The 27,620-nt window shown below is 40.5% G+C and overlaps 1 protein-coding gene across 4 annotated transcripts in view; it reads left to right on the top strand.

Moving 5' to 3' along the window:
* The window catches only part of Vezt (vezatin, adherens junctions transmembrane protein), a 74,278-nt gene that overhangs the window by 13,144 nt on the left and 33,514 nt on the right, over positions 1-27,620 (top strand). For all 4 annotated transcript variants that reach the window (NM_172538.5, NM_001304572.1, NM_001304575.1 and 1 more), the window contains exons 2-5: positions 15,562-15,696; positions 18,574-18,663; positions 22,133-22,305; positions 25,543-25,818. In NM_172538.5, coding sequence (NP_766126.2) covers positions 15,562-15,696; positions 18,574-18,663; positions 22,133-22,305; positions 25,543-25,818 — 674 coding nt within the window. The remainder of the gene's footprint in view (positions 1-15,561; positions 15,697-18,573; positions 18,664-22,132; positions 22,306-25,542; positions 25,819-27,620) is intronic.

The raw sequence follows: 27,620 nt of genomic DNA, 5'->3' as shown, positions 1-27,620 counted from the left end.
AGTGGGGTTGAAAGAATCTGGCTTCAGAAGCTGACTCACATTCATTAGCAAGATTCGGAATGAATCACGTATTTGTCTAGTGCACATCTCTCAGTTATAGTAAGATCGCCCTCCATGCCAGGTGATTCTTTAGGACAAAATATTTCTTTCTTCTGTTCTAAGAGATCTGCAGCTGTCTGGTGGATTGAATAAATGCGATTGGGCTTTTAGAAACTTGTATTAACTAGGAACGACATGAAGAGAGTCTACCAATGGTTTAGGCTGGAGCCCTGGTTTTAATCCTAGTTCTCTCTAGCTTTGTTCCAAGTGTTTCCCCAAATCCCCAGAAGTAAAACTGCCTTAAGGATTTAGGAGTGAAAAGGTCCAAGCTACAGGTAGTGTATTAATAAGACTTTTGTCTCTGGACTCTGAGTATTGCCTCTAGTATCCATTGAGACGCCGCCATGGTACTAAAGCCACCACAGAAAAGCAACGCAAAGTGTCCACTAGCTTTAATTTGAAATAAGATATTTAAATATGCATTGCAATTCAGTGGAGTTGGTGCAATCAGTATCACCATCTATAGGGGAATCATCCTGGCTGACCCACAACCTTTAATTTCATGTATTTTAAGACCTTTATTGAAAATGGACTTTCTACTTCAGCATATCTTGCTTTGCTTTAGTGGTTGGTTTATTTGTCTGTTTGTTTGGTGACAGGCTAGCCTTGAACTCTACATACTTATCTAAGAAAGTCTTATAACTCCTGGTCTTTCTGCCTCCTCTACCCACAAAGTGCTGTGGTGTGGGTTTTAGGCAAGGCGTGCACCTCTGTTCCTAGTGTCTCTGGCTTTCTAAGAAGGAATAGTCATTTTGAGAGAAAGGTTTCGTTCATCTCTTTAAGAACCACAGAGTGGGCCTAAAAACCTCAGGCAGGGCTGGCAAGATGACTTGTGGGGAAGACACTAGCTGCCAAGCCCAGCGACCTGAGTTTGATTGCACATGATGGAAGTTGAAATGGACTCCCAGAAGTTGTCTCTGACCACCACATACACACCATGACACTCACATGCCCACCAGTCACCACTCCTCCCAAAAAATAGATAAATAAAAGAATACAGAGAATCTCTTTTGTGCTTTTTTTGGATATTGTTTGTATGTATTTGTGTTAGTTTTTCAAATTTGGAGTAGGCAAAGAAAGAGAGTATAAAGTTGATATGATCTCTTAACATCCAGACTTCATTTTTAAGATATTTGCATGTTCTTCTCACATGTTAGATTGAGTATGTTTGACGTTTTGGCCTTTTAAAAAGAAAGATCTACTGAAAATGATAGCTGTAAGTGCCTGCCCACGCACATCGCACCGCTCAGGCAGATTTCTAATGCTATGAAAGTGCAATACTGTCAAGACCAGGGAAGACTCAGCAGCTCACCCTTGCTAGTGTCTTTCCTCTTGGTTAAGAACAATTCTCTGCTGACTGTTACTTTCAGTTGGTTAATCTATAAGCCACAAAAGATCAACTTTCTCTTTCCTGATGAGTTTTATGATTTTTTTATTTTATTTTTGATTTAGATAGTATTGTCTTAACATTTTTACTATGCACAAAGGACTAAAAATACTCCTTTAAAAACTTTCTGCCCATAGTATCTCGCGTAAGATTAATGGGATGATACTCGTTTCAGTGAGAATGTTTAGAAGCCGGCAGCCAGGCTGTATGAATCTGTGGCTTGCCTGCTCTACTGGCATATAGATGAATTTGAAATGTATACTAGTGTTAGTTAACATCCTTTGAAGGCGTTTTCAAGTCCCCTGCTCGGAGTTGCTGAGTAAGAGCACTAAAAAGATGGTCAGGTTTTTTTCAAAGCACTGCTCCTGATAGAAAACTGCTTAGTAATGACAGACACGCCCTCCAGTCCAGTGGCCATTTTGTACTGTAGCTCTGGAGAAACAAGTGGGAGCCATAGAAAGCAGTCTGCGGCAGGAAGAATATGGACAAGAGGCAGAACATTTTTCAGTGAGGAAACTGGAGAGCTTAAAACTATGCTGTCTGTGAGTAGTTTAGTTGGACTATTTTTTATGTGCCCTTTTAATATTTTTAAATTTTGCCATTAGGTTTTGTCTCTGTTGATGTTAGAGAGCAATTAAGTGCTTTGATTTGGGGCTTTTGGGATAAGTGGTATTTTAGAAATTATGCTAAAATATGTAATAACAACAAATATCTCCTATTGTTTTAAATTTTTAATCTTGCAGGATACTAGCCTATGATATTTCCAAGTGCTTTAAGAGTTGAAAGGCAGTGTGTAGTTCATTTTAGATTATACTTTACAGTCATTTACTGGGTTAGAGACAAGCAAATAGACACTGGTTTCTACAGGGAAAGAAACATTTTCATTGTTGATTTTGATCTGAGTTTTGACTCTTTAAGTGAAGTCCTCATTTAATCCAGAAACTGATTGCATGACTTGATAGCGATAGTCTTGGTGTGCTCGTGACAGTCTCCTCAGCACATTCTATGCATTCTGAAGTTAGCCTGGCAGAAATGTGGAAATCATACCAAATGAAGGCATTTCCTTTTTCATTGTTAACAGCCCCTCCCCCGAATATCCATTTTGTATGTTATGTCTGTCATATTTAGACTGATGGCTTGCCTGCTTTTTAAGAAAGTGCTTCACCATGTTACCTCAGCTGGTGTCAAACCCTGGGCTTGAGTGATCTCCCACCACCACGCCTGACTTTACATCCGGGTGATCACTTACAGTCAAAGAGAAGTCTTTTTACTTCTGAAAATATATGACTGACTGACTTTGGACCACATATAAGTTAATATGCATTTGAAAAGAAAAAATCGTAATTTGGTGTCTTCCGTAATGAGACTAGAAATGGTTTGTGGGCCTCTGAACCCGGATGAGCATAGATTCATGTAGGTGGGAAGTCTGCATAACAGAGTTCCTTCCCAAATGTTACAGCTGCAGGTCTCTATGCCAATGTTCTGTTCCTCACACTGCAGTAGTAGAGGCTAGGGTGATGGCTTTCCTGTTCATTTTGTATTTAATATAGACTGGCAAGCCCTAGTAACTAACATCTGACAATAGTTAGCATTTTACCAGATCCAACAATGTGGCTTAAATATAGTACTGATACTTTAAATAAAGACATATGTAATACATTAAATCATTAGTTTTATATGGAAGACAGCACATTTGCTAAAGTGACACATAATTGGATACTGATACCTTTTTATCAGTAAGGCTTATGCTGGGTGCATTGTTTTCAAGAATTACATGAATGTATTATATGTAATATGAAATATAACATTATATTATTAAGTCAAATGATACAGGAATATCACAGCTTGATACCTAGGACTGGAAGTGGTAGGTCAGTGGGTGTATATGTTTATACTTTCCTCCCTTACAGTGTATAAAGGTACCTGATTCCCACACCCTTGCCTGTGATATATGTTACCGGGTTTCTTTTTTGTTGTTTAGGTTTAGTTATTTGATTTTACGTTTGTGAATGTTTTCCCTGCATGTATGTCTATGCTCTATGTGCATGTCTGGTGCCCATTGAAATCAGAAGGTGGCTTGTAAGCTGCCATGAAGGTGCTTTCAAACCAAATCCAGGTCCTCTGCTAGAGCAACAAGTGCCTTTAACCACGGAGACGTCGCTCCAGCCAGTTGTCTATACTTGTGTCTGATATAGGTCTGCCACTATATTTGCTTTCTAAAAAATTCAATCTATATATTCAGTAGGTTAACTCTCCCAGTGGCTAGTATTTAAGGCTGTGTAATTCACATTGGCTATCTATAACTCAGTCTCCTCCCCAGCCCTTGGGTTTTCTAGTTAGGATCTCTCTGTGGAGCTTATTCTGGCCCTAAAATCTAGAGCCTTCCCCTTATGTCTCTTGACACTCATGTGCTATTTATTTCATGTGGCTCAGGTTTGCTTCTAACTTGCTGTTTCCTCTTCTAACTGTTGCTTTGCCGCTGTTTTGTGTTTCAGTAAACATCACCATTCTTTCAACATGGAATTGTTGGAACCAGAAATGTAGCTACCATCCCTGTTCCCCTATTGTCAGTCACCTTCAGCCACAACCTCACGCTTTCACCTCCCACATGTTGGGATTACAGGCATGTAAAAACTACCGAGGTTTACTCTGATTTTAAACACTCATTAATTTTTTTCACCCGACAGTAGGAGGCTGGCTAGGTGATGACACAGGAATAAAGTGCCATGGGGACACCTAATAAATAGAATATTAATCCTGATACAGAAAGATCTTCGCAGTGTAGTAAGTGAAGAGAGCCAGGTGCAGAAAAATGAAGCGCATTCCATTTTGTATAAACATTTCAAAAGCATTCATACATACTACATTTTAAGGAAAGGCTTCCCAAGGTAAAGAAGGTCTATTTCCTTTTGAAAGATAAAGGCTTAAGTACGAAGGGTTGGCTAAAAGGTTATTTCTCATTTTACGTCTTTTGGTTAAATTTTTAATTTGAAAGTAGCAAAGTAGCAAAACAAATACATAGGGATAAGAGAATGAGCTTGGTTTCCTTTTATAGATAAAATAAATCACCTTTTTGCTACATATCCACAGAAAGAAGTTAACAGTAGAAAGCTACCAAAGTCTCTATAGTACCTGATGGACAGTAAGTTTTAAGAAACATTAGGCTAATGCTGACTGCATAGATGGCAGCTGATCTTCCTACTGGAATGTCGTCAGCAGCCAGTCATGAGCAAGACAGAGCTGTAGGATACCTGAGGGACACTGGGCCCTGTAACACAGTGGGCTGTGACGTAGCTGAGAGACAGAGCAACTGGCAGGTCTCCTAACACAGTGACCTCCATGACCAGTGGCATCGGAATAGTGAGTTGTGATTCAGAGAGCATCGTAAAACTTTTGACAACAGTAAACGTTTCTGAAGGCTTAATGACCAAAAATTTAATAGAAGTTAAATCTGTAATGAACCCAAGGTGTTTCTGTCAGTGTCTGCCCACGCAGTATCTGTTATGTAGCCTGAGCATTCTGAGCACTGAGCATGCGCACTGCGCACTGCACGTACCACCACCTCGCATAAGGACAGCACTGGTGGAAGTGCCTCCACTCAGCTTTTTGTTACTGTGTGTTAGGAATTGCAGTGGTTGGTTGGTTGGTTGTTGGTTTGTTTGTTTTGGGAAGATTTCTGACCCTGTATACATGTAATGGTTTAATTGTGAAAAAGTTCTGAATGTTTTATAATCATAAATAATCCTTCCTGCTCATGAAAATGTCAATGTACTTTTGGATTGTATTGTCCGAATATTTGATTTAAAACACTGTTTGAATTCCTGACTAAAGTTTAACTTTTTTTTTTTTTTTTTTTTAGCATAGAATAGAGTTTATTTAGGGCATGGGGAGGAGAGTTAACACGCTAGTAGAGGCAGAGAAAGACAGACAGAAGGAGAGAGTAGAGAAACTTTTTTTTTTTTAAAGAAATGTTAAATCTCTGGGCAGTGGTGGCGCACACCTTTAATCCCAGCACTTGAGAGAAAGAAGCAGGTGGATTTCTGAGTTCGAGGCCAGCCTGGTCTACAGAGTGAGTTCCAGGACAGCCAGGGCTACACAGAGAAACCGTCTCAAAACTGAAAAAGAAAGAAAAAGAGAGAGAGAGAGAGAGAGAGAGAGAGAGAGAGAGAGAGAGAGAGGAAGGAAAGAAGGAAGGAAGGAAGGAAGGAAGGGAGGGAGGGAGGGAGGGAGGGAGGGAGGGAGGGAGGGAGGGAGGGAGGGAGGGAGGGAGAGAGAGAGAGAGAGAGAGAGAGAGAAAGAAAGAAAGAAAGAAAGAAAGAAAGAAAGAAAGAAAGAAAGAAAGAAAGAAAGAAAGAAAGAAAGGTAGGTAAAGAAAAGTTAAATCAGGCTGGAGGGATGGCTCAGTGGTTAAGAGCACTGACTGCTCTTAACCTGAGTTCATATCTCAGCAACATGGTGGCTCACAACCATCCCTAATGAGATCTGACGCCCTCTTCTGATGTGTCTGAAGACAGCGACAGTGTACTTACATATAATAATAAAATAAATCTTAAAAAGAAAAAGTTAAATCAATTTGGCTTGATATTAGAACAGATTTACAGGGTTTTCCTGACGTGGCAAATCCTACTTCTGCCATTTTGTACTACATATGTACACATATATACACATGGCCAGCAAATCATACTTCTGCCATTTTGTACTACATATGTACACATATATACACATGGCCAGCAAATCATACTTCTGCCATTTTGTACTACATATATACACATATATACACATGGCCAGCAAATCATACTTCTGCCATTTTGTACTACATATGTACACATATATACACATGGCCAGCAAATCATACTTCTGCCATTTTGTACTACATATGTACACATACATATTTATGTGAAGCAGCATTCTCAGCATTGGTGATGGTAAAATCAAAATATCAGTTAACTCTGGAAAATGTTGACAATGCTGTAATGTGTCCTGCAGTATCAGATAGTCATCGTGATTTAATTCTGTATGATAAGCAAGCACTTCTATCCCAATAATATACAAACTTGCTTAAAGTTTTTTAAATGGTAAAATTATATGTCTGCTAAAAACTTATTTGAAATAAATTTACAATATATTATCAAAAATATTTATTTGCTTTTTTTATATGTATCTACCTAATATTGCATAAACTTGATCAGGTAAAAAATGGAACACAAGTGGAAAATGTTTAATAAGCCCTGACCAATCAGCATAGTCATGCAGGGTTGGTTCCATGAGGCCTTGATCCTTCCCATAGATAGCAAAGTCAACAGATGCTTGAGTCTCTTATACAAGATGAGATGGTGTTTGCATGTCCCCTGTACACATCCTCCAGTGACTTCATACCTACTCTAGGCACTTAGGCTCATGATATAATGTAAGTGTTGTATACTTGTTTACAGAGTGAGGACAAGAAAAAAGTAACAATTTTGCAGATTCCAGTTTATCTTCTAAGTATCACCTCCCCATGGTTGTTTAAATCCACAGGAGTGAAATCTATGGCTATAGAGAGCTGAGTCCGTGGACACTGGTGGTGTTTTCCATGTCAGTATAAAGGAAGTCACCCAGGAAGGAACCATTTCTGAAGGAGGCTGGGTTATTTAGACACCGGCCTTTCCAAGTTTCAATCTATGGCCCCGTTCATCAGATACACATTTCTTACCTTGATGCTTACTCCAACAGATGTCTTCCAATAACCAAAATTCACTTAAATTCTATTAAATTCAAGGAGAAATAGTCTACTAATCCTTTAGCTCAGCTAGAATTCTTGCAAACCTCAAGTTTCAAAGTTAAAATGAGGGCATGGCACGACTCTGAAAAGAAACTCACCTTGCTGCCCATGGTAGTGCACACCTGTGATCCAAGCCCTCAGAAAACTGAAATAGGGTCACACTTGCAGTATGCGGCCATCTCCATGGAGACAGACGGTTCCAGGAATAGGGTTTACTCCCCATTTCTGTCCTCGGGAGGCTCTTGGATGTGCCATGCCATGAGATGCATGGTGGGAGTCTGCGGTTCTGCAAAGCTGACGATACGGAGACATCAGAGTGATGAGGCAAAGACCATTGTCAGTTCCTCCGGCCATGGTGGTTTCAGCAAGTGTGGCTGGCCCTTCTGTAACACAGCTCTTCAGTTGTGTCAACCTCCAGCCCATTTGTAGTTTGTCTTTTAATTTTTTCCTCCCCCCTGGGTACCTATACCACTTATTATTAGAAGAGTTGCCACCTTCTGCCATCTTTGACTAATTCTTCTCCATGTTCTGCTGTGTTTGAAACACATTACAAGAAATAATTTAATAGTGAAAGTATTTTATCCAGCCTGTTCATTTCTGAACTGAACTTAGTTTTAAACTAACAGCATTGACACTTTTATATAATGTTATCATAGGCTATTAAAAACAAACAATACTGCATTAAATGAATGGTTCAGGCTTTACAGAGACATTGAATAGAACCTAATATCTGGATGTTGGGCACAGGGGGTAGGGGACATCATGATGTGTCCTAAGGATAAGACCTGAATAAGCTATTTTCTTGAACTTTTTGTTCAACAAAAACTTGGAGCTTTCTTGTCTGCTTTTATTTTTATTGCAAAAATATGCTTCAACCACCAGAAAAACCCTAGCATAACCCAAACCTCTCGGCTCTTTTCCTCCCTTAGCGGAATTCTTTCTGGTGCTGTGGTGTGTGTTTCTGTCAGCTAGGATTTACAGGAACAGTAAACCACAAGGATTTCCTGAGGAGGAGCTCCCACATGCTGTGTCTGAGCTTTCTCCTATTGCTTTTGGCAGCGGTGATTCACTTCAAGACTCCAGAGTTATACTTTGTGTCCAGTGTTAATGCTTTCTTTTCAAAAACCAACCAAAATATTGTTAATTCTGTCTTGCTTAAACCGAGGAAAAGAGTTAGGCTATAACAAATCATGTGTATATCCTGCACACTTCATTTGCAAAGTTACCATCAATGTGTAGTAATGCTCATTATATGAAAAATAGATATTTCGTACATTTAATTGGTTCTTAGCACTACTGCCCCCAAACCTAAATAATAGTGGTTAGGGTGTTTGCAGTAGGGCGGGAACTCTACTTTGTCATAAGAAATTGCATTTTATATTGAATGATCAAAGTTTTCTTTAAACATGTTTATTTCTATTTTATGTGCACTGGTGTTTTGCTTACATGTATACCTGTGAGAGGGGTTTAGATCCCTGGAACTGGAGTTAAAGGCACTTGCAAGCTGCTGTGTGGGCGCTGGGAATGGAACCCTGGTCAGCCAGTGCTCTTAACCACCGAGCCGCACTCCAGTCCCAGTGATGGAGTTTTGATGCTGCCGGTTTTCACCTTTTTTGTGCTTCCTCGGCTCATCAGTCAGCTTTCCTCTTCTTCCCACTTCACTAAGAAACGTTCTGTTTCACTAAGGCTAGCCTTTCCCAGGGTAAACTATCACTAGTCAGATTTTGTCATAGCCATTTGCCTTTGCTGTAAGGATTAGAAAAGACTGTTAAAATACTTCTTGCCTTTCAATGAGCACATCTATTTAAATCTTTTCTTTATATACTTCATTCAGTAGATTTTGAAACAGAAGAGGGGAAAAAACTACCAACAAAACAAATTGCAATAAATAGAATGCAAAAACAGATAAAAAGATGCCCTGATTGGCTGGAGAGATGGCTGGGTGTTTCAGAACTGGTTCATCTTCAGGAAAGCCAGGTTTAACTCCTAGCACAACTGTCTGGAACTCTCCAGGATCCAGCGCCACCTTCTGGCCTTCATGAGCACTGGATGCGTGTGTTGCACAAACATGTGCAGACAGAACACAATAAAAAGAAATAAACCCTTTAAAAACAAGATTCCACAAGTCTTCTATTATTCCAGTTGCAGTAAGGATGCTATCAAATATATCAATCTACTCGTACTCATTTTTTCACTTGGAATTTTTTATTAAATTCATTGCTCACATTATTACTCCTAATGAGCTTATTGGTATTTTTAAGTAAAACAAATATTTTAATTTTTCACTTCTAATTTCTGACATGATAAATGTCAATAAACAGCTATATAACAGAAGATGATCTTTGGTTTCTTCAGTTTTTTAAACTATAAAGGTTCTTTTATTTGAGGAGGGGGTAAATTGTTTATTTAGGGCTTGGGTTGATTTATTTATTTATTTTTTGAAACAGGGTCTCATGTAGCCCAGGATAGCATCAAACTTGCTTTGTTGCGAGCGCTGGCTTTGAACCCTTGTCCCTCCAGTCTCTGCCTCCCCAGTGCTAGGAATACAGGTTCACCCCATAGTGTTTGGCTTCACTGGATCTTGATTTTTTTCTCTTTTTAAATAAAATACCTTCTATTCTTTGATATTTTCACATATAAACAATGTATCATTTACACCCCAACTCACTCCTTCCTCTCCCCTAGGTCCCCCCAACCCTTTTATGTCTTCTTTGTTGTTGTTAGTAACACACTGGTTCAGTTAGTGCTGCCTGTCCAGTGTGACCCATCCTGTTGACTTGACCGTGCATAGGTAACTGCAGCTGCGGTGAGTTCGTGGGTACAGTGCTTGTGTTGTGGGGATCTTGATTTTGAGAGCCACTCATGAGAATGTGCTTTCTTGAGAGCTATCAACTAATATCTAGATTATTTAGCAGTTTAAAAGAAACAGAAAGAGCATGTTAGCCCCAAACATTTTTGAAGAATTAATGTAGGACTGGAAAGAGGGCTCAGTGGTGAAAGTACTTATTTCTCTTGCAGAGGACCTGGGTTAGGTTCCTAGCACCCAAGGGCACCTCCTAGTCATCTGCAGCTTCACTTCGCAGACATCCAGGTCCCTTTCTGGTGTCTGAGGGTTTCTGCACTTACATAGTACATATGAACTCAAGCAAGCACACACACACACACATACACATAAATTTAAAAATACATCTTTTTTTAAAAAATTAATGTAAAATAATAATTTCACTAAAAAATGTTTTCTGTGTTTTCAAACCATGCTACAAGGTCTATCTGGGCCAGTTCATCTTGGCTAACATTCAGTTACACCAAAAACGGTGTCTTTTCAATTGTATGTTATTATTTGAATTTTATATTTTCTTTTGGCTCAGAAGTTACTGAAGCATAAAAGTAAAAATAAAGCTGCAATCTAGAATGCTGTGATAAATATAAAGAGTAGAGCCTTGGTGTTCGTGCAGGATCTGGGTTCATATGTGAGCAGAAGTGGTATGATTTGCACTGCCAATCACAAGTAGAAAACCACAAAAATGAAGTATATAATAGGAAACTCTAGGAATTTCATCTATAGATGTGTCCTCTCTCCCACCCGCTAAGCTTCTTCTCAGAAGAAAAGCTGGTCTCAGCAGAGACTATAACTGGCAGAGGAGGCAGTAAGTTAGGGCCATTGGGCCAGATTCTCTCCATCTTGTTTTTTGTAAGGACTGCTGTACAAAGAATGGTTTTCCTTTTTTAAATTATCAGAGAAAGTATCAAAATGATTCTATTCTGTAACATGAAAGTGGCAGGAATTCCTGATTTCCCTGTGGATAAAGTTCTGTTGGGTCATAACCACACTCCTGGGTTTGTGTCCATTGTTTCTGATTGCTTTCACTCTGAAGCATTGGGCTTGACTCTTCTACCAGAGACCATATGGCCTGCAACTCTAGAGTAACTGCACTTTGATCCATCTTATTTATTATTCTTGCCCCTGGGAGTTCTTGTGAAGAAAAGGTTCTAAAAACAAGTTAGGGGTTTTGTTTTTTTAATATATAAACTTTTCAAAAGATGAAGCCAAACAATATGCTAGTGTTCTTTTGGCACCCTGAAGTCAAAGCAGAGTAGGGCTCATAGCTCAACTTGAAAAGCACTCTTTCAATAAACAGTATAGGCGATTTTAAAAGGAACCATTTGGAAGTTGGAGTTATAGCTTAGTTGATAAAGTGCTTGCCTGTCACTGGGTTCTGTTCCCAACACACAAACTACCGGAAACAGCAGGAGGGTCAAGGTCATTCTTTTCTCTATAGCAAGTTCAGGCCAGTCTGTGCTACAGGAGACCCTGTCTTCATAAAAAAGCACACACTACAAAGCCAGTGACAGCTGAAGGTGAGTGTGATGGTGCATGCTCATATTCTAGCACTAGGGAGTTCTAGGCCCACCAGCTAGTGCTGTATTAGAAAGCCCTTGCATCAAAGAAAATTAACCATATGTACTGTTGGAAATTTAACAGTTGAATAAGGAAATAAGAAACCCTTTTCTTTATACTGTTTAAGATATTTTTCTTAAAAGTGAAATGAAAAAGCCTTTGTCTCATGTTCCCAGTCTTGCACACTGGGTTCCATCACATTCAGAACTCAAGAATAGAATCCAAAGGAAACTGACGCTAAGTTAGGCATCTCTCCTGTTTGCATAACATCTCACACAGTTCTGTAATTGTCTGTTTTCTCTGGATAAAGCTTCTTTAGTGTCGTCTTCATTTAGACCAGTGGTTCCCAACCTTTCTAATGTTGCAACCCTTTAATACAGTTCCTCATGTTGTGGTGACTCCCAACATAAAATTATTTTCATTGCTACTTCATAATTGTAATTTTGCTTCTGTTTTGAATTGTAGTGTAAATATTTGCATCTCCCTAAGGTCTTGGGTAACCCCTGTAGAAGGGTCATTCAACCCCCAAAGGGGTCACGGTCTAAAGGTTGAGACTGACTGATTTAGAGAGCTAATAAAATGTTTCTCAGTGCTCATTTACTGTAATATTTCAGAGTGTTGGCTTTGTGGTCAAATTCTTTATTCAGTCCCATCCTTCTGGCTGAGTAGATATGTTGTATCATCTAGATAAGGGAATAACATTAATAATGATACATTGAGAATGCCCCATAGAGCAGTCAGTGAGATAGGACAAGTCAGATACTTAAGGTTTTGTCACAAAGTTTGTTGTGTCAAAGTTGTCTGTAGCAAATGAGTGACTCATGCAAACCCAAGTCAAACCTTTCCTGGAGCTCCTTTGTCTGCCAGGCGCATGCCTGACAGTAACAGTTACTGCCAAAGAGGGCTATGCCCTAAAAGGACGTTTTCTGGCTCTGTCAGTTCTATACAGACCCTCCAGTAGCAACAGCCAGAGCTCCAATGAAAAAAATTAGCTCCTTCCACCTGCCCCTGAGCCAGTGGTTCATTTGGCCCTTAAAAACATTTCCTTGAGCTGGAGGGATGGCTCAGCAGTTAAGAGCAATGACTGCTCTTCCGGAGGTCCTGAGTTCAATTCCCAGCAACCACATGGTGGCTCACAACCATCTGTGATGGGATCTGATGCCCTCTTCTGGTGTGTCTGAAGAGAGCAGTGGTGTACTCATATACATAAAATAAATAAATAAATCTTTAAAAAAACAAAAACAAAAAGCTCTTTCCTTGCCCTGACCCTCTGAGAATGTCCACCATGGCACATGAGCACCCAAGATTTCCATCCTTTGCTGTTGCTGAGTAAACTAGAGTGCATTTGGAGAGTTTGTGTCTCTCTTCCCTACTTTAGCTGGCAGCTCTGTTGCTGGTTTTGGAGCTGTGTCTCTAACACTGATTGACAGGTTTTTTTTTGTTGTTGTTTTTGTTTTTTTTTTTTCCAGACAGGGTTTCTCTGTGTAGCTCTGGCTGTCCTGGAACTCACTCTGTAGACCAGGCTGGCCTCAATCTCAGAAATCCACCTGCCTCTGCCTCCCAAGTGCTAGGATTAAAGGCATGCGCCTTTTTAAGATGGGTATCTCAGCTGGGCAGTGGTGGCCCACGCCTTTAATCCCAGCACTTGGGAGGCAGAGGCAGGTGGATTTCTGAGTTCGAAGCCAGCCTGGTCTACAGAGTGAGTTCCAGGACAGCCAGGGCTAAACAGAGAAACTCTGTCTCAAACAAACAAACAAACAAAAAAACCCAAAAAACAAAACAAAACAAAAAAAAAAAAAGATTTGCGTATCTCATGGAATGGAATCAAGGCTTTTAAAAAATGTGTTTATTTTTTGTGTATGGATGTTTTACATGACTGTCTGTTTACCAAGTGCATGCTTGGTGCCTGTGGAGGAGAAAAGAGGGTGTCAGATCCCCAAGAACTGGAGTTAGTTATGGACAGTTATGAACTGCCACAGTGGGTGCTGGAGCCAAACCTTGGTCCTCTGCAAGAACACAAGTGCTCTTAACTGCTGGGCCTTTTCTCTACCCACCTCAAAGTTTATTTGTTTTATATATGTGTGTGTGTGTGTGTGTGTGTGTGTGTGTATTTGCTACTCATCTAAGGTAACTTCCTCCATAGATTTCATCTGATAGTAACAGTGTGTTTCTGTTTAATGGAATTGGGATGACTTGGTATTGCATAACAAACTTTTTCTGGGGAGAAGTCAAACACTTGTCTACTCACCCCAGACATGGGGCCCAGGACAGACCAAAATACAGATACCACTAAAATCCAACTTGGTGAAGCAGTGAGTTTTATTGGAGCTACAGGAATACAGGTGAGGGGTCACTTACAGGAGCAGGAATGACTCAAAGACAGCTGCATCACCAAAACCCACCCCCAGGACTGGTGACAGCTCACAAAGCTGGGAGCCTGGAGCAGGCTGCACAGCTTGCAGGCGGCTCAACAAGTTGGGAGAGTGTCCTTTCCAGGTGCCTCAGGTGCTTTAAACCTCTTCCAAACACCACAGCTTCTGCTTCTCCGACAAGTCTGATCTCAAGATGTTCTTTGTAGCTTAGCTTGTCTGAGAGTCTTCTTTGTAGCTCAGCTTTGTCTGAGAGTCTCAGCTTTAATTTCATTCTCTGGCAGGGAGGGGTCTAGTGAGTTTGATCAGTTTCAGGGTCTTCCTGAAGATGTTTTGAGTTGTTTATCTCCCTGAGTAAAGAGCTTCCCTGTAGGGCAGAATGTCTCAGTCTTGGAGGAAACAGGTACACAACACTTGGGGCCAGGGACGGGATCTGTCCCTTAACCTATGCCCGTCTCCCCCCCACCAACCCCCCCATAACTTACAGAAAGATATATGCCTGGATTCTTCTAAATGCTTCCTGGGTTTTTTGTTTGTTTTTGAGACATAGTCTCACTATATAGACCATGCTGATTTAAAACTCAAGAGATTATGCCTCTGCTTTTGCTTCTGCCCCTCTGTCCCTCTACTTCTCAAACATGGAATTAAATGTATGTAGGGATCTCTCTGCATTGAATATAAGTATCCTGTTTTTAGGTGAGACAACTGAAGTAACCATGGCTTATAAATTGTCACAGATTATTTATCTAGTGACAGTCAAGAGTTGGAATTTGAACCTAAACTTTGCTTCCAGAGTTACCTTATTTTAATTTTTTTATTTGTTGTCAGACAGGATCTTAACAAGTGACCCAGACTGGCCTTCAACCTCCTCAATTCTGAGAATATGGGGGTGTTCTGTCACTCCCATCATAAGATGCTTGTATTTTTAACCACTGTAATCTCATGGATTGTTTGGTTTTTAAAAAAAAAAAAGTCTCACTCTCGTATCTGGCATTGCCTAATATGTTGAGTGAACTTGCGTTTTTAAAGGAACTTGAGTTTTGCTTGTAGTGTCAAGCATGGTGGGTAATGTGCATATTAGTGCTAAAGAAAGTGTTATCTACAACATTACACATAATATTATAATGAATATATTTAGGTTTTCTTGGCTTTAAGTAATTACTGTTTCACTGTAGGACCTCTTAGCAATTAACAATAGCCAGCACTGCCTATTTTAGAATGGTTTACTTAAAGACAACAAAAATTTGGATTAAAAAATTGCTTAAGAAATCTTTTTATAAATCTAAGCTCATTTTTCTTGCTGGTGCTCACTCAGAAAAATGTGTGTCTGTTTAGAGCTTTTCCTTTTTGGGTCTTTGTATTGCGTGTTGGTTGATTTATTGGTGTTCGATGGCATTTTGCTATAGCCGATCATACCAGTCCTCATAGGAAAGGCCATGAAAAAATGTGATAGAAGCTGGTACTCAGGTGTGATTTTTGAATTTGATCCCAAAACTTTTAAAATATTAGTGATCTTAAGATTCGATTCATTTCCTGTTTCTTTCAGAATTCTCCACTTTACCAGTACCTACAGGATTTGGGACACACAGATTTTGAGATATGTTCTTCTTCGTCACCAAAACCAGAAAAATGCTTGACAACAGAGGGACCTCAGCCGCCTCCCACCAGAGTCCTACAGAGAGTAAGAAGCATGCTTGTGTTTCGTGGCTTTATCATTCTTTACCTTAATGATTACTGAAACTGTCTTCTGGGGCAAAGACGGAGCTCGGTGGTACAGTGCTCGCCTAGCATGCACAAGGGCCTGAGTTCAGTTCTCCCTCACAGACAGTGTAGATCTGTGAGAGGAATGTCAGTCCTTATTGCTTATCTGGAACTTTTTTGTGGATAATTTATATGAAGTGAAATAAAAATGATTTGAGAAATAAGACATATTTTAAGTATTGAAATTATCTGGAGGACCAAAGAAATATACTAAAATCCTCGTTAGAACTTTGCCAGTAGTAGTTCTCTGTCAAGTGCTGTGTTCATAGGATCCTTCCACTGGGAGTCCCGGGGACTGAGCTCAGGTGCTCCTTCTTGGTAGCAAGGTGCTTTACTGGCTGAGGCGTCCTGCCATCTGGGGGTTCCTTGTCGTATGGGTGCTCTGGTTTAAATATGTCCCTTGTTTACACCACATAAATATTCATTTTACCACTGAGTTGTACACACACACACACAGCCCTACAGAGTCTGGGGGTGGGGAGGAGTCTTAGTTAGGGTTACCATTGCTCTGAAGAGATACCATGGCCAAGAAAGCTCTTATAAAGGACAACATTTAATTGGGGCTGGCTTACAGTTTCAGAGGTTCAGTCCACTATCATCATGGCAAAAAGCATGGTAGTGTGCAGGCAGACATGGTTTCGGATGAACTGAGAGTTCTACATCTTGATCTGAAGGCGGTCAGGAGAGGACTGTCTTCCACTAGGAGCCAGGGAGAGGGTCTCTTCTGCACTAGGTAGAGCTTGAGCACTAGGAGCCCTCAAAGCCTGCCTACACAGTGGCACACTTCCTCCAACAAGGACACACCTATTCCAGCAAGCATATTCAAAGCATATACACCTCCTAAGGGTGCCACTTCCCATGGGGCAAGCATATTTAAACCCCCTCAGGGAGATTATGTAAACTTACATATAAAAATTTATCATAGTTAAGTGCCATTGTGTGACAGTGTGCCAAGATGTTGCTGCTGATATATAAACCCTGGTCCCTAGCCACTCTCCCAAGTACCCTCAACCCAGGAGAACATGATATAGTCCCCAGAAACACAGAAGGCACAAGCCAAAGGCTTAACCGTAGGATCCTGACTGAAATGGAAGCTTCGGCTTCAGTGACCTGAATGCAGGGCACAGACTCAACCCATTAGACCCACGCAAGATCAGCAAATGTCTATCCCAACTTCTGGCCCACGCTCAAGAGCTCCGTCTTACAAGTTGTTTAGAATTGAATATAATGTTTTCAAAACAGGTTGGCAGAGACTAATCACAGATTGAAAACTGGACGGGACATTTACTGTCTTGTGTTGTTTGTCAAGAATGACTCCATTCTTGCATAAAGAAGTGTGCTATTAATCACCAAAGCAAATGAGCACACTTAGGGAGTCAGCACATCTTCTAAGCTTCCTTAAATCTCTCCTTGAGTCATAATTGCCCTAGCTCAGAACTCCTTAATCTTTATCTACTCATGACCTCTTTTTGTTCAAGAAATTTTTATGCAACCCTAGGTATCTAGGTATATAAAACAGGAATACAAATCAAATGGCTTCTGATGATAAATCACAACAAAATTTATTTCAAAGCAAGTAATTGTATGCCTATGGTTTGACCATGTACTAAAATCAGAAGCTATGGGGCATAGTGTCACACAGCTTTAATCCTAGTACTTAGGAGGTAGAGGCAGGTGGGTGTCTGAGGCCAGCCTAGTCCACATAGGGTATTTCAGGCCAGCCAAGGCTATGTAATAGAAAGACCCTGTCTCAGAGAGGGCTGGGGGGGGGGGGGTGAGGCAGGCCAAGGCAGTTTATGTCTTCATGAGACCGTCGTGCTGACTTATTTTTACACAAAGAGGTAAATCTTCATTGAATATTTGATCCTGTAGAATGTAGAACATAGTCACTTTTTTCAGAATTTGTTGATATTTTGATTCTATGACTGTCAGTGCTAACAATACCTTTTTGCACAAAAACGTACTATGTGGTTAGGGACGTTTCAAAAAGTTTAGAAGTCCTGACCTGATTCTAAACACAGATCATTTAGAAAAGGACCGTCAGAAAACATTTCGTCTTTGTTTTCCGTAATGACCATCATGCTTAAGCACGCAAGCATCAAAAAGGATAGCTTTGGGTTGTAGAGTCAGAATGAGCTGCCTGTAAGTTTGTGAAATACCACAGAATGGTTTCATTTCTCTGCCCTTGCTTCTCTATGGCGTTCTCTAAAGCAGCAGTTCAGTCCATCCGTCTTTGTCTCCTGGCTATTTGCAGCGCCCCGGAGATAGAGCCAATGCTCAGGGAATGGGGCTGGTAAGGTAAATTACATATTTAATTAGTTTGTTAATAAAACTTTTGACGTGGCAGTTCTTATAAAAGGATTAAAATATCTTTCTGCTTTAGCATTTTATAACCAAATGATATTAATATTGAGAATGTGGATCATACCATAATTTCATTCTGAAATAAATATAATTATCATGTTGACACAGATAGCCTTTAATATTTCCATGGTAAAAGGGCTACATCATAGAGACTTTTTTTTAATTATCAGATTTACAGCTCTCATTTCAGTCTATTAAACTCTTAGTTAGGGACCCAAGAATGTAATGCAAGTACGATTCTAGGTCATTCTGTTGTACACTAGAAGCAGGAATAGATGAGGGGGTTGTAACACTGACTGAATAATCACCTACATGAGGGGTTTCCTCTTTTTCTGATAAAAAGTCCAATTACTTAGAGGTGAGTTGTTTAGTTTTCCTGCCTTTTGAGTGTACTTAATTAATAATCCTATGCAATGTTATCCATAATCTTTAGCAAGGCATCCTGTTGAAACTGACAGAAACCATCAAGAGCTGGACGTTTTCCTCTCAGCACAGTAAGAAAGATGACTTACTCCATAAGTTGGTGAGTATTGCTTCTCTTTGCTTCATTTTGTTCCTCTCCATGGTCCCAAGTAATTATGAGAGAACCGAGGGACCAGAATCTGTTTGGCTGCTGATTTTGATATGATTGGTCTTTATGATTGGAATTTCTATTCTACAATAACAGGGAGCTTTCAACAAGACTAACTGAATTGTTCATATTTCTTATAAAAGGTAGCCAGTGTTCTGCTACTTTGTGCTGCCTTACTTGCTAGACAGCTAATTTACTCTCATCTTCCTAAGATTCCTCTTAGGGAGGAAGGAAATAAATACAGGGATTGGTGCATTTAGCTCAGTCCTGAGGGACTGATACGTCACGTTTTCCCAGAGTCAGTATTGATGGCTTTGCTGGTTCCTGTAAAGCTCCCTCCCTCTCTCTCTCTGTCTTTGTCTCCACTGTAATGTATCTGCTGCTTAGCCAAACCCCTAAAAGGCACAGTTAGCCTTACAACTTACCAATGTAAATCCATCCAGTATACCCACAACATTCGGCTTGCTGAGTCCTCTTGGTTCTCAGAGATGTGATTAACTTACAGGCGAGCAGATGTTAGGTTTCTCTGCTGCCCCGTGACCCTAAGAAGTCTGGTTCTTTTTAAATTAACTTTTGGAAAACAGTCATTTACAAAGCTTTCACATTTTGATTGGATACACCAAACCAGGTCATAAGATTTGATCGATTTACCGGTGAGAGAAAAACTAAAGATCAGACAGCTTGGCCTGCTAACTTATTCAGTGAACTGTCCAAGAATGTTCCTTCAGCAAGGGAAGGAATGATAGGGGGAGGATCTGAAGCCAGAGCTCCTGCGTCCAAAGCCTGTGCTCTTTCCAGTAAAACACACTGCTTCTCTAGCTTGAGCATTGATGCCTTTCTTAAAAACTCATGTTACTCCGTTACCATCACCTCAGCCTAGCAATCACTTCAGCACTGCCTCTGCACGACTTAACCTAACCAGCTTTGCCTGTCCGTAGTTTTATCTGCAAATCCATTCTTTCATCTCCTTTATCCTGGGGGTTGTATTTGTGCTGTTAGTCCGTGATGGAACTCTTTCCTATTTCCTCTCAATCTCTGTCAATCTTTTCAATGAGCAGTCCTAGCTTTTCTGAACACTTCATCCAATTGGGTCTTCCTTTACCAGCTTGGTAACAATTTGGTAATTGTTACTGGGTAAGTTTGGTAAGTTTTATGTTGTGTTACATAAGTATAACATGTTTGGGCGGTTGAGGTTTTTTTTTTTTTTTTTTTGGTTTGGGTGTGTTTGTTTGTTTGTTTGTTTGTTTGTTTGTTTGTTTTGACTCTCAAATTATTTCGTCTGTGGTAACATAATATTTTCTGTAGAAACTGGTCTTCATGCGTTGCAGACGTCAATTATTTAATCCAGTGAAATAGGTACTGCTGTTGCCCCTCTGCAGATGAAGAATGCGGCACCGAGCTGTTAGTAGCTTGAGTTACAGAGCCAAGATCCAGGCCTGGGTACTTAGGGCTTGGCTCTTAGGCTTTTTGAAACTGAGCCAGTTTACTCGGGATCCCACCCACAGTGCAGAGCTCCCAGTTATACCAGTGGCCACTGGGTGCTACATAATAGTTAGCTAAGAATAAGTTCTGGTATGCTGGAAAACAGTAGGCTGCCTAGAAATACCAGTAATTTACTATATATTTCACAAAACTATAAGGATTTTAGAACGTTTCACTATATAGAAATGATAAATACTTGAGGAGATAAATATGTTTAACCTGATGTAAGGGCCCCATCAGTATATATGTCCCAAAACTTACATGGTACCTCATTAATATAATTTTATGTTGTTTTGTTTCACTTTGCTTCTGTTTTTGTTTTGTTTTTGTTTTACTTTGTAGCCCAGGATAGCTCCCTAAATAGTCTACCCTCTTCTGATATGTGGCTATCGTCTTCTTCCAACTGCCCAGTTGCTGAGATTATAAGCATAAGTCACCATGCCTTGCTGGTTTTATGTTCTTGTATATTACTTAAACAAACAAGGGCAATAAAGGTGGTTCATGGGGTAAAGACAATTGCCGTGAAACCTAATGATCTGAGGTTGAACCTAGGATCCACACAGTAGAAGGAAACTGGCTTCCTCTGGGCTGTCCTGATCTCTGTGTGTACCCACACACATACTCTAAATACAGAACTCATACATCTAATTTGAAATGTGTAAATAAACAAAAAATAACTACCTTAAGACTGAAGCTTTGCAAAGGAGAATTCTGGAAAGTTACTCAGTCTCCCTCTGTGCACATCCCAGGCTACTGTGAGAGCTAGCCTGCTGTTCGAAGGCTGCAGGCTACTGTAAGGGCTAGCCTGCTGTTCAAAGTCTGCTGCCTGTCCTCTCACTCTCTGCCACGCTGGACAGCAGAGTCCACTCTCACGGATAACAAAGACCCCTCTGGTCAGTTCTGTTCATGCTTAAGGCAAGCTCAGCTTTTCCTTTTTTTTTTCTCTGACTTGAAATTTAGTGCTTCTATGTCATTTTCATAACTGCCTCTGTACCCTGATACACACTATTACTGTAACCATTTACTTTCAGTTTTTCTCAAAGCCTTAAGTGTATACACTCACAGGCTACGGGTGTGCCCCCATGGCAGAGCACTTGGCCTGTCTGAGGCATGCTCTTCAACACTAATGAAGGAAGAGACTTGTAAGTCTTGTTCACTTGTTGTCTTCAGTGTCTGAGTATCCATTTTTAGAAAGCCCTGATCCCTCTGATAAAGTGTATTAGTTACAATTCTATTGCTGTCACAGAATCATGACCAAGGCAGTTTATTAAAGAAAGCATTTATTTTGTCTTATGGTTTTAGAGGGTTAGTGTCCATGATAGTTCTCACGTTTTTCACTGTTAGGCAGGAAACAGAAAGCACAGTGAAAATGGCCCAAATGTTTGGAAACCTCAAAGCACATCTGGGTGACACACCTCATTGAACAAGGTTCCGCCTCTACCCCTTTCCAGCCAGTTCCACCCACTGGGGACCAAGTATTCAAATGGGAGCCTATGGGGGCCGTTCTCATTCAGAGCACCACATTGGCTCAATTGTTACAGTGTCCAGAGTGAGCATCATTTGTATTATATTTTCTATGTATATTATATTTCACTTATACACCAGTAATTTAACTAGAATTTATTCTAGTTATTTATTTATTTAGTCTACTTATAAATAGACTGTTTATTAATCTGTAATTTCACTATATCTCATTGCTATAAGTTTATTTTTCATATTTCATAGCTTATTAATGTCCACATCAATCTGTATTGGTTTACATTTACAGTGAAAAATAAAACCACACCTGTCACACTAAGGAGAAATTGGATTGTTGTTTCTTCTTGGATTCTATTTATTCTTGAAAATAAATACCTATAGCTGGAACTATACCAAACTTAGCATTTACCGAAGTGTTATATATGTATTAATTCTTCTCGTCCTGTGTTTTGGTGGCAAGGACACCGGGTTTCGGCTGGACTCACTGCATACCATCCTGCAGCAGGAAGTCCTGCTGCAAGAGGATGTGGAGCTGCTCGAGCTGCTTGACGCCAGCATCCTGTCTGCGGGGCAGCCTCAACAGGAAAGTGGACACCTTCCAACGCTCTGCTCCCTGGCAACCCCGAACACTTGGTAATGTCCAGAAAACATTTCTCTTTTGACTGCCTACAAAGAGAGTATCGTCAGAAGAAATCTCTTATAATATTCTCTATTGTCAAGGCCTTATAAATATTCCATGTTTATGTTTAGAATTACAACAAATATAGTGATACACGAGACATAAAAGAAGACCAAAACTAAAAAAAAAGTGCTGGAAAATAGTTATAATGTATTTATCCAACTCAGAAAAACTAGTTCTGCATTTTAGCAACTCAACAACTAGGGATAAATTCCTCAAAGTATCAATACAGCACTGCAGTGTACATGTCAGCCCGAGCCAGATAATGTCATAGCTGTGTTACAGATCCTGAAGGTTGAGAGATGGGAAAAGCATCGAGCTAGTATAATGGCTGAGAAGAGACTGGAACTGATAACTAATGACTTGAACTGTCCTAAAACTTACTTGGGAAGCTGAGCAGGAGAAGCACAGGGTCCCAGGAGTTAGGGACCAGCCAGGGCAATATTGTAAAGACCTGTCTCAAGAAAAAAAAACACAGTCGAACTCCTGGAACCTTCAGCTACTGGAAAATGGGCCTAATGCAAAAGTCCTAGATCATAATCTGTCTTAAAATAGTCTTTTCAAAAAGGAAATGACAAATACTAAAGGATTTTACATATAACCATACATGTCTGGGAATTGTGATGTCGTCCTTCCATGCATTTCCCATGTTTGACAGAGAAAGGAAAAATGAGTAAGGAATGTATGAAGTTACTGCCCACACAGTGCAAGTTGCAGAAGTAGCTATACTAACTGTCCTTCCTGTGCTCTGAGTTTCTTTCCTGTCACATGGTCCTGGATAACCAAATATGTTTCCAAGCCAGCAGTCACTGAAATAGCATCATGAGGAAATAAACATTTTTTCTCTTTAAAAATAGGAAAATTTGCCTGGCATGGTGGTGTATGCCTAGAGTCCCACAAGTCTGGTTATAGACTAAGATGCTTGCTTGTGCTGAAATGTTCAAGACCATTCTAGACAACACAGTAAATACCTTGTCTCCAAAAGACCCACAAAATAGATATTTATATGCATATTATATAATAAATGAACTTAGAGATCTGCAAAGAATGAACTGTAGATGCTAAGCATTATGGAGCTGGAGAGAAAGCTCATTTCCTAATGTTTGCCATGCAAGTTCAAGCCCAGAACTCACCACACTTTTTTTTAAAAAGCTTGGTATGGTAGCATATGCTTGTGATATACCAGTGCTAGGGAGGCAAAGACAGGAGCTCGCTGGCTCTCACTGGACAGCCCAGCAGCACCTATTTGGAAAGATTACAAACAAAATGTAGAGTGGGCTGCTTGAGATGGTGCGTGCCTGTAATCTGAGCACTCGGAGTCAGAGTCCGGTGGATCTCTCTGAGTGTGAGGCAAACTTGGTCTACAGAGCATGTACCAGGCCAGCTAGGGCTACTCAGAGAGATCTTGTCTCAGAAAAACACACAAGAGTGAAGAATGACAACAGTAAAACCAAGGTGAGTAGCTCTTGAAGAATGGCACTTCAAGCTGACCTCTGGCCTCCCATGCATACACATAGACGTGTGCACATGCAGACTTTAATTGCTAGCCACAGTGGCATTTAATCCATGAAGGTAACTGTCTGAGCAACTACAAGATTTTGTACTTGCTTGATAGTTTGCTGTTGTCTTCATTGCTGTTCTATTGCTGAGGAGATACCATGACCAGGGCAACTTATAAGAAACAGTATTTAGTTGGGACCCTGCTTACAGTTTTAGAGGGTTGGCTAATGACGGTCATGGCCAGAAACAGACAGGCATGGGGCTGGGCAGTAGCAGAGAGCTTTACATCCTGACAGTGAGGCAGTGAGAAAAGAGAAACTTCAAAGCCCACCCCCAGTGACATTCTTCCTCCCACAAGGCCACACCCACTTCAATAAAGCCATGCTTCCTAAAAATTCTTCTCAATAGTTCCACTCCCTAGTGACTAACCATTCAAATGTATGAGCCTGTGTGGGCCATTCTCACGCAAACCACCACAGCTGTTAATGATATAAAAGTAAATGATGCTATTTTAATTTCTGCTTTTACCAGGATTGTAAATTGTCTTTAAAAGTAATGGATTTTGAAAGACGTTAGGGCTAACATTGATTAAGAAGCATTCTCCAGACTGAGACTGGGAGGTAGTTCCGTGAGTAACACGCTCGCCACACAAGCATTAGTGCCTGAGTTCAGATTCCTAGCACCCACACAGAAGTCTAGAACCTAGGTGTGCTGGTGTGCATCTGCCCTCGCAGTGTGCTGGATGAGAGAAGCAGACCCTGAGGCGGGGGTGGCCAGATGCCATAGTCAGGATAATGGGCTTTAGCTTCAGTGGAAATGAGATGGAGAGCGATGGAGGAACAAGGGCACATGCGACACGCAAGCATGATTGTGTGACTTTGAGTCTGCCACTAACTCCCAGTATAGCTGATGCTATTTATACATGTCCTTAGATACAGGACGCCATGTTCTTGTCCTATGTGTACACATTTCACCAAAGTGTTCACTGCTTAGAGGACATATTTTTAACCCACTAGATTCATAACCAACAAAAATAAAAATTTTATGCATACTTTTGTTTCCAGTAATGAAGTGCAGAAGTGCAAGCAAGGCCTGCCTGTTTCATGATCTATGGCAAGAATGTTTTTTCAAGTTAGCGATGATTATTAAATTGGATGACTATCCAGTTACCAACTATGTTTTATTATAGCTGTTTTGACTTTGATCTTTTTGAGACAAGGTTTTACTCTGTAGCCTGCATAGATTCAGCCTCCTAAGTGCTTGGATTGTAGGCGTGCACCATCATGCCTTCAAGTCAGGCAGAGAATGGTCTCTGTGTATGATAGGTCTTTGTGCAAATGTCTTTAAGCCAAACAAACCCAAAAAATATCTCTGAGATACTGTTTTTACTTTTAAATCTATAAAATGGTGGTTTTTAATCTATAATTTACATATTAGATATCATACTTTCTAAAACAGTTGTAGAACACACTTCTTTCCAACATCCTTTACCTAAGTTCACCAGCTGAAATGTTAATACCTAGGCAGCAACATCTAATGTGCTAGGTGCTTAAAGCTATCCCACAACTCCCTATTGCATGTCACATTGCCACAATATGGCTTCATGAAGAAGCTAGCACTTTGCTTTAATCAGCTGAATTCCATTCCTGCTTTCTCGTCTGATGGCCTTTCCTTGGTTTCTGTGTTCATAGGGATGTCTCGCTGCTGTTTGCCTTCATTAGTTTGCTCATCATGTTTCCCACGTGCTGGATTGTGTCCTCCTGGCTGGTGTGGGGAATAATTCTATTTCTTTACTTGATCATACGAGTTTTGAAATTATGGAGGACAGCCAAACTGCAAATGACTCTGAAAAAATATAGGGTACGTTTGGAAGACATGGCAGCCAATAGCCGAGCCTTCACCAACCTTGTGAGAAAATCACTGCGTCTCATCCAAGAAACTGAAGTCATTTCCAGGGGATTTACTCTGTGAGTTAATTTCTCACTTTCTCTTTTAAAGGATACTGTCCTGCTATTTACTCTAAGGAGAATGCCATCCGTTTTTGTGTTACAGTTGTGTCAGAAGTCCACACCGTCCATTAGTGAAGCGATAGAGTCATTATATATTAGAAGGGTGTAAAGTAGGGTTCTGCTTATCTGCTTGCATCCATGTTTTATGAAAAATGTTTTGTGAATCATAGTTGCTTTGATCAATTGCTATGTGACTGAGACAGTGAGGGTGTTTAATACTAATACAGTGGAGCCCATTTTTGCTTCCTTTGTTCCCTATCAAAAGACCTCATTGCTCAGTTCACATTATAGATGTACCTGACACGAACTCACTTTAAAATGTAAGCATACATTAATAACACTCCCTGGCTGACCATTAGCAGCTGCTGTTGCACGCTCCCATAGGGAACTAAATATTGAGCAGTCTAAGCTGTCAGTGTTTACGCTGCAGGATATATACTGGATACTTCCTGAAAGGGGAATGCAGGGCTAGGGTGATGGCTCAGCAGGTAAGAACACTTGTGCAAGCATGAGGACTTGGGTTCACATCCCCACCACCTGTATAAAAAGCCAGGCATGGCCACATGATGGAGCTGTAACCGCAGTACTATAGAGGAGTGGTCAGGAATGTTGTTGAGACTTACTGACCACTGGCCTGGTTCTAGATTCCCTGATAGAACCTGTCTCAAGAGAGTACTGTCGTGAAAGTACAGGGCATGTGGCCTCCTGAGTACACTGGCATGTGTACCTATATAAATATATACATGTGTGTATACCACATAGCACATATAGAGGATAGGGGGTTGCACTCATTAGGGACAAGCTATGTCCCATATGCTATGCTAATCATTTTTGCATACAATTCAATTATTCAGTTGTTCATATCCATCACCTTTGACTTTAGAAGCCCATTTTCAGTACACTAGACTACCTACTAAACATTCACAGATGGCAGGTAGACTGTAGTATATTTCATAATTTATTAAAATATTTTAATTAGCGCATATCAATTACATAGTGAGCTTTGCTTTGACATTCTTATACATGTACATGATATATTTCAATCATATTGACCCCTGTCCCCGCCTTCTCGCTATAAAACGTTTTTCTGTGGCTCTGCCCTGGGTTCGTGCTTCCTCTTGCCAAAAAAGCTCTGTCTGGAAGTCAGAGTGGAGGAGGGGAGGAATGTATAGGAGTCATGGTGCTCTCCTGCTCCTTAGAACAATCCTGGGAGGATAGACGAGTGTCTTTGTTAGGCTTCTGTTGCTGTGAAGAGTCACCATGATGAAAGCAACACTTAGAAAGGAAAATGTTTAATTGGGGCTGGCTTCCAGTTCAGAGGTTCAGTCCCTTATTGTCATGGCTGGAAACATGATCGCACAGGGGCAGGCATGGTTCTGGAGAAGGAGCTGAGAGTTCTATAGTGACCCTCAGGCAGCAGAAGTAACTGCCATACTAGGCCTGACTTGACCTTCTGAGAACTCAAAGACCAACCCTAGTAACACACCTCCTCCTACAAAGCCACACCCACTCCAGCAAGGCCACACCTCCTAACAGTGCCACTTCCTATGGTCCTGTGGCAGCCATTTTTATTCAAACCACCACAGTGACATTGAAGAATTTCATGCCTTCTGCTGCTGGGTACAAAGCAAAACAATCCTGTGTATATTGATTTTATTCTTCTATTAGGTTAGATCCAATTCTTACCATTTGATAGCAATTTTTAAGTTGTTTGTCAAATTTTAAAAACTAAAAGGTCACACTTAAGTAATATCTCCTTC

This window comes from Mus musculus, chromosome 10, assembly GCF_000001635.26.
Source record: "Mus musculus strain C57BL/6J chromosome 10, GRCm38.p6 C57BL/6J".
Lineage (NCBI taxonomy): Eukaryota > Metazoa > Chordata > Mammalia > Rodentia > Muridae > Mus > Mus musculus.
The sequence above is the reverse complement of the archived record's forward strand: the minus strand, read 5'-3'. Positions and strand labels throughout refer to the sequence as shown.